A 13,374-nucleotide genomic window follows, 5' to 3' on the forward strand; every position below is an offset into this window, starting at 1 on the left:
GGGGTTGGGGGGGAAGCATTTCCAGGATTTGAATCCAGTTTAGAAGGACAGCTATATCAGACACCGTCAATGTCCCACCCATATCCCCTCAACCTGCCCCGAAAGTCATCTGCAAATGGTTCCCATACGCATTGACAGCTTCCTGTGTTTCTCTGCCCATGGTCACTCTCTGATATGGGAGGAGTGCTTGGCCTGTGTGGAGGTCAGACTGGAAATGCCAGGGAGTTATTCTAGGAGCGCCCTTCAATCATGAGCAATGAGACTTGGTGCATAAATACTCCAGATTCCTTGTCTCCCAGTAGGATGGCGCAGGAGTGTGTTCTATACAGTCTCTCAAAAAGTTTCAGGAGGGATGACCCCCAGTTGCTCACAGCAGTAACCAGTTAATGAACACATCCTTTATTTTTCTCTCTGTCTTCTTTGACTTCCCCACTCCATCACTGTGCTTCCTAAGGACCACACTCAAATAAACTATCTGTCCCAAATCCTTGTCTCAGGGTCTGCGTCAGGGGAACTCAAACTAAGAAAACACAAGCTGGGGATTTGGGGGAATCCAAATGTTACTCCCTTAGAAGACAGAACTTTTAACATCAGTACATACCTTTTTTTTTTTTTCCTTTTCTTTCCCTCTATTTCTGAGTGCAGAGTTGGTTTTCCTGTCAATTCTGTAAATAGAGTTGCTAATTTTAAGTAGAATCTGTATCCTAACTCAGAAAACAAGGCTGATAATGATTTCTAAATCTCTGAAGGATAGTTATTTCATATAACGGGAATAAGTAATTCTCTAGTCTGTTAAGGGAATGTACTATGTCAGAAAGGTCTCAGGCCAGACTAAAGAAAGAGATTATGCATGGGATATACATCAGGATAGACTTGTGTCCAAGCATGTCACCGAACATTTTAAACTTCTGCAGAGATCTTCTAACTGGAGAGAGACCTTATACACCTGGCTTAGGTCAGGGATGGAATGCTTGGGGTCAGGGACAGCTAAAATGAATGTGGACGAAGAGGGAAGAGGGAAAGGAAAATCAGAGACCTTCATTAAACTTACCCAATATTAATGAGATACCCCTGAGCTAAAAGAACCAAGAGAAAATGCTGTTGTTGAAGAATATTATCATTTGAGAAGATTTGTGACAAAGAAAAACGATGTACAAGCCACCTGCCACCCTTATACTTCTTCAGACAGACATCATGTGAGTCAGAAAAGCTCTCTGCGGGTGCCACAATATTACTTGATTATTTTGACACCTCAGACAATTAATAGGAGGTAGCAGTTAAAAATAACCATGCTCACTACTGTCTTATATTTGTGAGGTTTTTCTTTTGTCTTATTCCTTCCTGGAGGGTTTTCTGCTAGCCTAGTAGGAAACAACACACATTGTGATCATGAATTTTAATTGGCAATCAAAGATGGGAATGACTGTGAATGAAACACAAGAGGAAAGGAGTAAGCAGGGCCAGGATTGCTCCACGGATGTCTTTTGGGGGTACCCACAGATTCCTTTTGTGGTCAGCTGGGAAAATGTTCCTAAGTCAAGTAGGGATAGAAAGGTTTCCATCGATCTTGTTTTTAGCATGGAAAAATGTTGTGGCTTCAAATGCTCTCTTTATTTAAACCCTGACTGATAGCTGGTGCCCTAGTTCTTTTGGTGAAGGGACAGGTGTGGAGGCAGCAAAGTCTTTGCTTAGTGATTGGAAGATGTGAGGTTACCATGCAACATGTCCTTTGCCCTCTTCAATGTGCATCGCTGCCTTGTTGTGGGTGGCAGCAATGCCGCGAGTATAGCTCTCTCCTCAGCAAGAGAGGTGCCTTTGGGTCTTCCAGCTTTTACCCTAGTCTGAGCCATTACTTCTAGAGAGTAACTCTTAGAAGTACCATGCATGACCTCATAAGATAATTGTGAAGATTACTAAGGTAGTCCTTGTAAAGTGACTGCATTTATGTGCATTAGTAGTTGGCACAAAAACTATGCTGGTCCCCAGAATGAAAAGCCTCAGTTACTGTATCTACTATCTATTGGAGTTTTATGTCATAGACAAAGACTTCACTTGGACCAAAAATGGATACAGTAGTATAGCCTATACCAGCCTCTCACATACTTTTTGTTTGACGTAGATTCCTTCTCCCAAATACCCACCCCAAAAGTGATAAGTGGATGCCTTTTCAGCCTGCCCCACTAAACACTCATTCTCCTTTTCCTCCCAGAATGCCTATGTCAACATCAACCGCATCATGTCTGTGGCTTCCCGCCTTTCTGAGGCTGGTCATTATGCCTCACAGCAAATCAAGCAGATTTCCACGCAGCTGGACCAGGAATGGAAGAGCTTTGCTGCTGCCTTGGACGAGCGCAGCACCATCCTCGCCATGTCTGCAGTGTTCCACCAGAAGGCTGAGCAGGTGAGGCCAAGGCAGCTGCTGTGGCTGCTCGTGGTGGGAAGGGTGGGGGGACAGGGGAAGGGCAGGGTGGGAGGACGTGCACTTTTGGTAGAGAGCCCCTCCTCTCTTTTTGAAACACTGAAGACCTTGCCGAGTAGTCACAACAATAACCCATGTTCTACCACTTTTATGGCCCCTGTGTACATAAAGAAACATTGGTGGTCTTGCTTGTCATCCAAACAAGAAGGAACCCGGAGCCTGTTTACATTCCACTGGGTAGTTTATTGTTGTCTGCTTGTGTGTGTTGATTGCTTAGTATGCATTCCCTTAGCATAGACCAAACTAAACTGTGAAACTAAACTGATCATTGAGTTCTGAGAGCAGGGGAAAACTAATTTTACATGAAACATTTGCTATAGAGAACAATAATGGAACAATAATACGGTAGATAGAAATAACAATTATTGGTTGCTATTTATTTACTGGTATTGGCCAGTGATATTACTGACCCATTTTATAGAAAGGAGCACTGAAGCTCACAGAGATTAAGTGACCTAAGATCCTGTGTTGGAGCTGGCTCTAACCAGATCATGGGGAGCCAGTTGTTAAATTTTCATGAATTTTGTGAGGTGGTTAAACATAGCCATTACTTAAAACTACATTTACATTAAATATGTCATATTAAAAACAAAGCCCATAAATACTCAGAGCTCATTTCTTCCCAATTATTTTGCTGCATTTTATTATCTAGGTTCTTGAGGTTGTTTATATGTATTTATCTCTATGGTGAAAATACTGTATAGTGTGGGCTACCAATAATCTCTTCCTAATTCTACATTTGATGATGTCACATTGGTAACTTGAAATAGATCATGGTAGGAGTTTCATACCATGGAAATCATCAAATGCTATAAACTGAGGCTTGATTTATTGTTTTAATGATTGTCTAGAGTCTTAAAAAGTTAGGGAAAAAATATTTTTAAATGCTGACTAAACTTAGAATTGTGTCTTGTCTGTAGCTCTTACATTGTGAATAGCACACAAGATTGAGGAAATATTCTTTGATAGTCAAAAACTATTATTCCATTCATCAAAGAAGCCCCTCACACCATGGATGACTTAGTAATGTTCTGACATAAGTCTTCAGATATTTTCACTGTTGTCTTACACCAACATGAGTGAAAATATCAACCAGCTTTCATGCTGAAACTATCTGTCTGTCATATACAAAAGTGAGAATCAATTGGCTACATCGAATTTTCAATAAAGAGCATCATATATGTTGTTATTCTGTGTAAATTATGTGCTACATATCCTTTATGTTAGTAAAGTTTATAATACACATGTGTGTATTTGCATGTGTATACATATATGTGCTCCTTGTTAAACATTTACTAATACACCATTGTGAAATTCACACAATCTGTGGGCAGCTGGGATTTCAACCCAGGTGTGTCTAACGTTATAGTCTATGGTCTTAACCTCTAAGTTTCTCTTTTTGTATGACATTTGGGTAGCTCACAGATAATGGAGAGTTGAACACAAAGCCATACCTTAAATCTCTCTCTCCATTAGCCACCAAACGTGAAAGGCAATATGGAATAGTTGAAAGAGTCTAGTGTGGGAGGCCAGACTAATGTAGGTTCTAATCACAGCCTCATCATTCATTAGTTTTTAGGCAAGTCACTTCACCATTCCCGGCTTGTTTCCTCATCTCTAATGTGGGGATAATCACAAATCTCCCTGCACTGTTAAAAAGATTTGCAGTGGAGCATGTAAGTTGCCTAGTGTGCTTTTTAAATGATAGATTTTACTGTGGGTATTTGTTCAACATACTATCGCGGTATTTTGTATTTCCTTCACTGTGCCCGTTTCCACCGGAGACCTTTCCAAAGGCTAAAATACTTGTGTCACAATTCAAGGGTAGCCATCCAGAGGGACTTAGCCATGTGTTTCTGTTTGTTTGTTTTTTAAGATGATGGTGGTAATGACTGATAGTGACTGGTTCATTCTTAGGACCATGAGAATATTCATGTCTAATCTCTTGTTCTGTTTTCAACCCTATGATGTGCACACTTTATTCAAGGTTTATCCAGACTGGCAAGGGAGACCCAATGCTTCTCTCTCTGTCTCTCCTTCTTTCCTTGAGCTCACCGTTTTGTGGGATCTGCTATAGGACTCATTTTAAAGTATAACAGAGAAATTGCCAGGACCTTAAAGAGGCGCCACCCTCACAATTGACACATGAATATCGAGTTGCTTTCAGGTTCCTTTGTAAAATGGTTATTGGTGGAGCAAAGAAGCTTCTGAGAATTTATCGAGTACACGCAATCTGATACCGGACAGCATCCAGAGCTCTTCCATAATTGTTAAGAGATGTCTAATGTGATAAAAATATACAGAATGAAAAATCAACCACAACAGCCAACAGGCCAGGGACTGAAAGCCGGGAGTGACAACAAGACTAGAACTCAAGCAGTTACAATAAAAATAGTGCTGGAACAGAGTAGCTGGAGGAGCCAACTTCTCGTTGATGTTTCCTGACTTAGTTTGGATCAGGAGCACTTTTATTTGTATCTATTTTTTATGCAGTTTTCTCAGGTATTATTAGTCCTTCAGGGAAACTCGTAAACCATGGTTCTTTTTTTAGCTAGAGATAAAAAAAACACCAAACAATGGATTCAAGGCTGTTTTTTCAATTTGTTTATTTAGGCAGCTCTTTATTGTCCTCATATGGGCTGTTTTGGCAATGAGATAAAAAGGTATTTAGGCAATTAATTTAAATGGAGCTGTGCATCCAGGCGAGAAGAATCACAGACAGAAGCATTCCAGACTGTTGGGTGAAGAATTATTTGCATTTTAAAGGTGTACTTTTCCACCCAATAAATCTGAGTGATTTCTGTTGGCTCACCCTTTGTGCATGGAGACCCATAGTCTTCCACAGTTGTTAATTTTAATTTTTAAATAATTTGATATCTGTCAGTATCTATATCTATATCACATCCCAGGAGCCACTGCCACCTACACATAGTGTATGGTGCCCCTACCCTCTCCCATGCCTAAGAATACTGACCCAATACTGGAGATCTTCTTGAGGGTTAATCTCCATTGCTTATGGGAATGGCCTCTACAAGTTTGGGGGAGGCGGGGCTGAGAGTCTTGTGTGAGGTGTTCTTTGCTCTTCTTCACAACTCAGTGTATAGACTATAAAGTACATGTGTGGAAATATCCCATTACATTACATGCACCCCCCCACACACACACATACACATGTGCCTGTGAGTGTGCACAGGGCAAGCAGCTCTAATGTATCCATGTAATGTAGTGAGCTATTTGCACACCTGTATTTTGTAGCCAATGTGTGGATATGACCTGTTGAACACGCAGATACCTCCCACCTCCAGCAGTTTCATAATAATCTTCTGCGTTTGTGGAAACTACACACCCTAAACATATACTGGGTCTGACTTCTAACATGGAGTTACTGTTTGTACACTTAAAGGAAAAACTGCACTCTCGACAGAGGTCTCTCTTAAGGCTTCCGGGGTCCCAGTGCTTCTTCCCAAGGTATCTGACCGTGTCCACAAAATCCACCCGTTGCCCACCCCCAGTGCTCCCACCCTGACCTGGCCACATCTCCTTCCAGTTCCTGTCAGGAGTGGATGCCTGGTGCAAGATGTGCAGCGAAGGTGGCCTGCCATCCGAGATGCAAGACCTGGAGCTGGCGATCCACCACCACCAGTCCTTGTACGAGCAAGTGACCCAGGCATACACAGAGGTGAGAACCAAGCAGTACCCTCAGGGGTTCTAGACGTGTATGGGTATGGGTGTGTGGCGAGAGCACTGGCCTGTACACTGTGGAACAGCCTAGGTTGGACTAAGAAGAGAAGCCATTTTTCTCCCTTTGGAGACACCTTTAGGATCCTTGATCTATGAATGATGGTGTCTCCAGCCAGGCAGCAGAAAAAACTGGGCCATCAGCAGGCACCGCCTTGGTACGTGTACACACACATACACACACACGCACACACGCACATACACACACACACGGACACACACATATCTGGCTCACCATGTATGTGAAGATTGAACTCTCTATATAAGGAAGCAACACTGTGCTGCTCTGGAGTTTGCTTTCTGGCTGGTACACACCAGCCTGCCACCCCTTTTATGAAACAGCTCAGCAAAAAATACTCATTTTCTCACTATACAAGGTCCAGAGGAAAACTCACCACAGGGTGGACATAGGTATTTGCAGGCATGAGAAGCTGCCATAGAAGTGAAGAAAAAGCTAAAAAACTCTTCTACCGAAAATTCAAAGGCTGGGGACATGGTACAAAGTTAAGAAGGGGAGAAACACTTCTTGATCCTTGTTCCTTTCAAATTAAAAGGGTCAATTAAGTGTATTTGTGTGGACATATATAAGTAGGTAGGTTTGCTAACTGGCGTGAATTCCGAGGGAGGGAGCTGAGGGATGTAAAGAAAGGCGCTGATTAAGGAAGTTTGGTGAGGAGGGGAAAGCGAAATCACAACTGACCCACGATTTTCTTCTGGGGCAATATCCGTCAGAGCAGTTTTCCAGGGTGGGTTTCTGGACCCATAGGCATCAGACTCACCTGAGGTGCTTGTTAGAGGTCAGATTCCTAGGTTACACCCCAGACTGAACCAGAATGTCAAGAAGTGGGACCTGGAGCCTATTGTAACAAATATTACCCCAGGTGAGTTTGATAATGTTGATGCCAAAGAACTGGTGGCTTCTGGGTGAGACTAAGGGTTTTTGCCAGTGTCAGAATCTTGACTTCCTTACCAGCAGTGTGACCTGAAGCAAGTTACTTAACCACTGTAAGCCTCAGTCTCTTCTGTGAAATAAAGATGATAACATGTACTTCATGGGGGAGTTTTAAGTGTTATAAAGATAATGCACGTAATTTACCTGGGCCCGTGCCTGGCAATAGTAAGTGCTAAGCATAGTAACAGGTTTTGTCATTATAGGAGGCAGAGAGGAGGGCTTACGAGCTAAATCTGATCTCATCAGCTCTGATCCAAATGGCCCAAGGCTTTCTCTTAGAACTGTGCTTCTGCCTATGGGTCAAAATCTCTAAATTTACCACTTATAAAACACAAAAATAGAGTATACAGATTAGATTAACATTATACTTATATGTTTCACGTCGATGGGCTATGAGTGTAATTATAAATATAGACACAATGTTTCTCTGCATTTATACTAAGGCCCTAGCATTGTGGGACATAGACATTCCCTCCCGGCCCACTTCAGAGGTCAGTGGGCTGCCGCTGCCTCCTACAGATGGGGACTGAGGCAGAGGACTGGAACTCACGTTGACATGGATTTCAGGACATGGTCCTCTGCCTCTGACATACTGTAGTGCCAAAGGACAGCATGTGCTTAGAATGCACTGAAGAGAGCTCTCGTGGGTTTGGCTATAGAATATCTGTCTTATTCATGTCTCTGGAGGATATTTCCCCTCCCCCTCCCCTGGCGATACATTTCGGGAGGCAGCTATGGTGGGATGGGGTGGATAACGGTGGTCGCCTAGATTGTATGTATTCCTTCAGGCAGGTTTCCTCACTTGTCTCAGCTGTACTTTCCACTCGTGCTCCTCTTTTTCATACCCCAGCCCTACATGCGTTTCTGTGGCAGGGGGAGCAGCAGCTGCCTCTGTGCTCCTGAGCCCCCAGCCAAGCTATTATCAGAACATGAAGGTGTGGGTGAGGGGAGGCCACAAACCCAGCAAACAGCTACCCATTGATGGTCATAAGGCCGGAGGTGAGAGCACACCTCCTTCCATACCTTGCTGGTATAAAAGGACCATTTCAGCTCCAACTTTGATTTCATTGTCAACCAAGTTAATCTGGGGTCTTAAAATTGCTATCGATTCTCCAATCGCTACTGTTTTAATTGAAAAGACCCATGCTCTACTGGGTACTCTGCCAAGCCCTGGAGAGCCACAGGTGTCGATCATATGATGCCACTTTCCATACTTCTTGGTGCCTGTAATTGTGCCAGGATTCCAATGAGAAGTGACAGGGAATGTCCCCCTCACACACTGGTCTCAGCACTGAAGGTGAGTGTTGGGAAGCCCAGGAGCATGGATGGTTTATCCACAATCTAAGGGTCCTTTCTTTACTCTACATGTTATGGAAAGATGAGGACGTTACCACTTTCAGGAGGAAAAAAGGGGATTGTATAGAAGGAGAGCAAAAGTTGGATCAATGTCAAAGAAAGAAAATGACAAGGAAATAAAGACAGGAGAGAGAAATGATGATGAAGATAAAATTGGTAGCCAATCCTATGTGCTCGGCCTCATTCTAAGCACCCCACATGTGTTAACTCATTTAATCCTTACCACAACTCTATGAGGTATGTACCATTGCTATCCCTATTTTACAAAGAAATTGAGGCTTAGAGGTTAGGTAAGTTGCCTCTAGTTACACATCTAGTAATTTGGAACCAGGTAGAAGAAGGTAAAAAAGAAAGAGGGGAAGAGGTTTATGGAGTCAACATATATTCAGCTTCATTTCTGAAAAGAAGTCCTACTACCTGACCTGTCAAGTGAGTCAGTCAAAATATTTGTCAAGTACTATGTGCCAGGTGTTTTATAGATGCTGGGGAGACAATGAACAGGGCAGAATCACTGCCTTCATAGAGCTTACATTCAAGAGGGGAGAAACACAGATTCAGGAGTTTCATAGGCAACTGGCTGCCGCCCCAGCAAATCCTCTAGCCCAGGATTCTGGGGCGCTCTGCCCTCTCCTGGGCTGCAGGCTGGGCGCGTTCCTTCGTTGCATGGGTCTGGGTAGGGCTGAAATTCTTAGTCCTAATCAGAAACCTCTGGGCAGACCCTCCTTGTCTGCCTGTGCCCTGCCTGCCGCTCTGCTCCCTTGACCTGACTTTGCTTCCTGCCTACAGGTCAGCCAGGATGGTAAGGCGCTGCTGGATGTGCTGCAGCGTCCCCTGAGTCCTGGGAACTCTGAATCCCTCACTGCCACAGCCAACTACTCCAAGGCAGTGCACCAGGTGCTGGACGTGGTACACGAGGTGCTGCACCACCAGCGGCGACTTGAGAGTATCTGGCAGCACCGCAAGGTGCGGCTCCATCAGCGGCTGCAGCTCTGTGTCTTCCAGCAGGATGTCCAGCAGGTAACAGGCCCCTGCACCCGGCATCCATCCCAGCTAGGTAGATGGCTCAAGTTCCTGACCTAGGTGATCAGGCTTGGGAACATCTGATTTGTGGAGGGAAGAGGGAAATTCAGCCCCTAGCTATTCCATCCTACCTCAAAAAAAAAAAAAAAAAAAAATTTCATCTGGACTTGTTGATTGCATGTTTCTCACCTAAGCAACTTTATAGACTGGGCCTTTTCACTCTGTGATATTGAGAAATAGTAGTAGTAATTCATTCTGAGAAATAGTAATTTCTTGCAGTCATTTGACATAGTTTTCTTTGGAGAGAGCTTGACCTCTCACTTAGTCATGAGCTTTCTGGACAAACCAAGGGCCCAAAGGGTTATCTGAGCACTGTCAGGTTTGGACCCCACATAACATGAACCCACTTCCTAATTAGGGATGCAAGTGGCCTGCTTGAGTGGGGGTTTTGGGTGGGACATAGGGCCTTTAGGGGATTCTTTGGCAAAACTGGACTTGGGAAACCACATTAAAAACATGGGCTATTGATGACTGTATGCTCCATAATTAGAGATTATTTCTGGCTTATTCTGTTCTTTTGCATTATTATACCAGTCATAGCTTTTTCCTTGATTACGGATAACAAAGATATGGTTACGTTTTTTATTTTATAAGGACAGCCTTGCCGCAAGTGCCCTTTTAGATGAAATAACCCATCCTTTACCCCTCACGCTTTCTGTCTCTCTGAGGATTCCTGAGGGCTTTGCTCTAAGGACTAAGGGGGCTGCTGGCTGGGACCTGGGTACTGAGATCGAGGCTTAGTGTCATCTCCCTGCTGGTTCACTATGAGAGGCAGGGTTTTTTTCTGGGACCCCCACACAATTTCAAGATTATACATGTAAAATACTATATTTTACTCTCCCTTCATGCCTTCTGTGGTATTGACCAGGTGTAATCTGAAAGCATATCAAAATATGCATGAAAAATTGAGAGCTAACTGGACATGTTGTCAGACACATTGGTTCGTTCCCTTCACAGCTGTTGTTGGGAGGGGCCCTGGTGCTGGCTGTGACACCCTCTGAGGAAGGGGTTCACCATAAGGTCAGTAGTACGTAGCCTTCAGGAGTGTCTCCCATTCTCAGGCTGCCTTAACTCCCCTGCAGCTCCCCTTCCTCAGCTGGGGCAATGATTGAGTCATCAGAGGTAATGTCTCAGCCTCAGGAGAGATGGGCACTGCTTATGTGCTGGCCCCAACGCTGAAACTAGTGTGGGGCCTGCTGGGAATGGGGAAGCAAATGAATCAGTTGCCTACTCCTGCCATCTGGAGCTGTCCAGAGAAATATATCATTTCTGTGCACGAGAGAGCACGGAGTCCATCTGTGATTGAGACAGAGGGAGGTGGCAGCCTCTGGAGGCACACAGAGGGGGTATTACTATTTCAGTGAACTCTGAGTGACTTGCGAAGACTATCCAGGCTACAGATCATGCAGCTTCCTTGGTGTGCTCTTTGTCCTTCTGTTTTCATGGCTGTTGTACTAGGATGGGTACTGCAGAGGGGCAAGAGGCCAACAGGAGGGTGGCGTCCAGACTTGAACTGTTATCAGACTCTGCCATGGCTCCTGTGACATCTTAATGTCGCAATGGAATGGCTATTGTGACATTCCTACACTAAAGCTAGGAAAAGTTATAATGGAACTATACCTGTGGCTATGCTATATTGTACTCTTAAAAATGAGACCATTTCTGGAATTGACACCCAATTAATTCATCTCTACTGTACAAATCAAATTGTTGGCACTGAGGAAGAGCAAGCAGATTATTAGGTGGACACAATGGGGGTTTGGATCTCCCATGAGAACTGAATGCCCCAAGGTGGTTAAATCCATTGTTCTTTTCAGATTATGTGAATATGGCTTTTGGGAACATTACTCCGTTCACCCATTGTCCCACTCATTCTTTATCTCATCATGTATCTGACTTGGACAAACGTACAAAGAAAAATGTGAGAACAAGGGCTACAGACCTAGTGATGATCTCAAATGTTTACCTGCCACCCAAGCAGCCATTAGTGCCTGATATATGTCTGAGCTAGCACTTCAGAAGTGTGCCAGACAATGCTCTCGGCAGTTAGACTGAAGGACTTGGCATTTGGTCTCCCGACTCCCAGAAAATTTACATATTTATCGTTTTTGATTTTGCGTGTTTCATCTCTTCTATTCTAGTATTTTCTTGAGAGTAGAAACCATGGCTTCTTCCTCTCTGTGCCCCTTACAGCTCTTAGCTGTGTCTGGTATAAATCTGGGATTCTCTTTATATTCCTGCTTCAGCTGAAATTATCATTGGAAGACCCCAGTTTCTGCTTCTGTGACGTAAACATCATTTAACCCCCCTCCCAACACATTCAGCAGTTGCTGGTGAGTAGCTGGAGTCCACTTGCAGAAATTGTGATGTGAAAGTCTTGAAGTTCCAGGTATTTACAGCCCAGGAAGAGGACACAGGGACATACCCTCGGTGCTCAGCAGTTATTCAGCAAGTTTGGGCCTCTGCAGTTGGCCCAGCACTTCACTGGGTTCTGACAAGGTGCCTGGTTAGTCAGAATAGAATACGACATACACATTTGAAAATATGTAGGACAGTTCTATGAGAGCATGCCTGTCAGTGTGCAAGGCAATAGAGTATTGATGAAACAGTTATAGGCAGAGGTGTGAGAAGTCAGAGTTGGTGTCTTGAAGGAGGAGAGAATTGATTGAACCATGTAGTCTGGATCCAAAACACCTGAGCACATCTGGCGTCCAGAGATGTTTACTCAGCAGCCTAAGCGGAAAGCTTGTGAGCAAGCATCAGTGGCTGGGGCGATACAGAATCACAGATAAGGGCATGGGCTCTGGAGTCAGACAGCCTGGGTTTCAATCTTGCTGTGACAAATCTTGGCTCTGTGACCTTGAGCAAGTTTCCTCACCTCTGGTGCTTCAATTTCTTCATCTCTAAAGTAGGAACACTCATAGAACCTATCTCATCAGACTGAGTAATATACAAGTACAGGGCTTAGCACAGCGCCTGCCTAGCATGCAGTAAATCCTCCATTAATGTTGTCTGGGTTGTTGGTCACATTCTCTTTGAGTGGTACTCGGGCGCCCCCTGGTGCTTGTGCTGTTGGAGACCCTCAGCATGATTCTCTTGTTTTCTACAACAGTGACTATTTCATGGGTCTGCTGAGTTCCATTTTATTCAATGATAAAATCTGTCAAGGAACTGGAAGAGAATACAGTCTAACCTACTCTATGGTCGACGAAGTTGAGGCCCTGAAATGTAAAGTAACTTTGGCCATAACCACACAGCCAGTTAATGATAGTGCTAGATTCAGAAGCTAGGTCTTCTGGCTCCCAGGCCAGTGTTCTATAGAAAAAGCCACATGAGAAAAGAGCCTGGAAGACAGAGAAGGAGAACTGGAAGAGAGACGAGAAGCACACATGTATACTTAACATACAGGGGAGAATGACAGACAGACGGACATGTATATACACCCTGAAACAGGGAGGGAGAAGGAGAGACAGAGATAGACAATGGGGGAAGAAAAAGAAAGGGAGAGAGATTTAAAGACAAAGGGAGAAAAACAGACATACTTGAGACAGGAGGAGAAAAAAAAAGAGGAAGGCGAGGAAAGAGATGGAAAGGAAAAAGACAGTGCGTGCCTAACTCCTTGTTCCATTGCCATTCCAGGGTGTGGTCTTTGCCCAAGTAGGAATGCTTTGTCCTTTAAGGGGCCAAAGCAGAGTAAAAGCAGAGAGATGAAAACCAAAGATAGACACCACTGAAAATGAGATTGCATTTAAACATCTGCAGTGAGAAT

The 13,374-nt window shown here is 44.0% G+C and overlaps 1 protein-coding gene across 1 annotated transcript in view; it reads left to right on the plus strand.

Moving 5' to 3' along the window:
• Nucleotides 1–13,374, plus strand: part of LOC102891261 (kalirin RhoGEF kinase) — a 295,084-nt gene that overhangs the window by 117,404 nt on the left and 164,306 nt on the right. The window contains exons 7-9 of the mRNA XM_025052186.1: nt 2,210–2,401; nt 6,027–6,158; nt 9,312–9,542. Of these exons, the coding sequence (XP_024907954.1) occupies nt 2,210–2,401; nt 6,027–6,158; nt 9,312–9,542 (555 nt within the window). The remainder of the gene's footprint in view (nt 1–2,209; nt 2,402–6,026; nt 6,159–9,311; nt 9,543–13,374) is intronic.

Source organism: Pteropus alecto, unplaced genomic scaffold (assembly GCF_000325575.1).
Source record: "Pteropus alecto unplaced genomic scaffold, ASM32557v1 scaffold251, whole genome shotgun sequence".
In the NCBI taxonomy this organism is placed as follows: domain Eukaryota; kingdom Metazoa; phylum Chordata; class Mammalia; order Chiroptera; family Pteropodidae; genus Pteropus; species Pteropus alecto.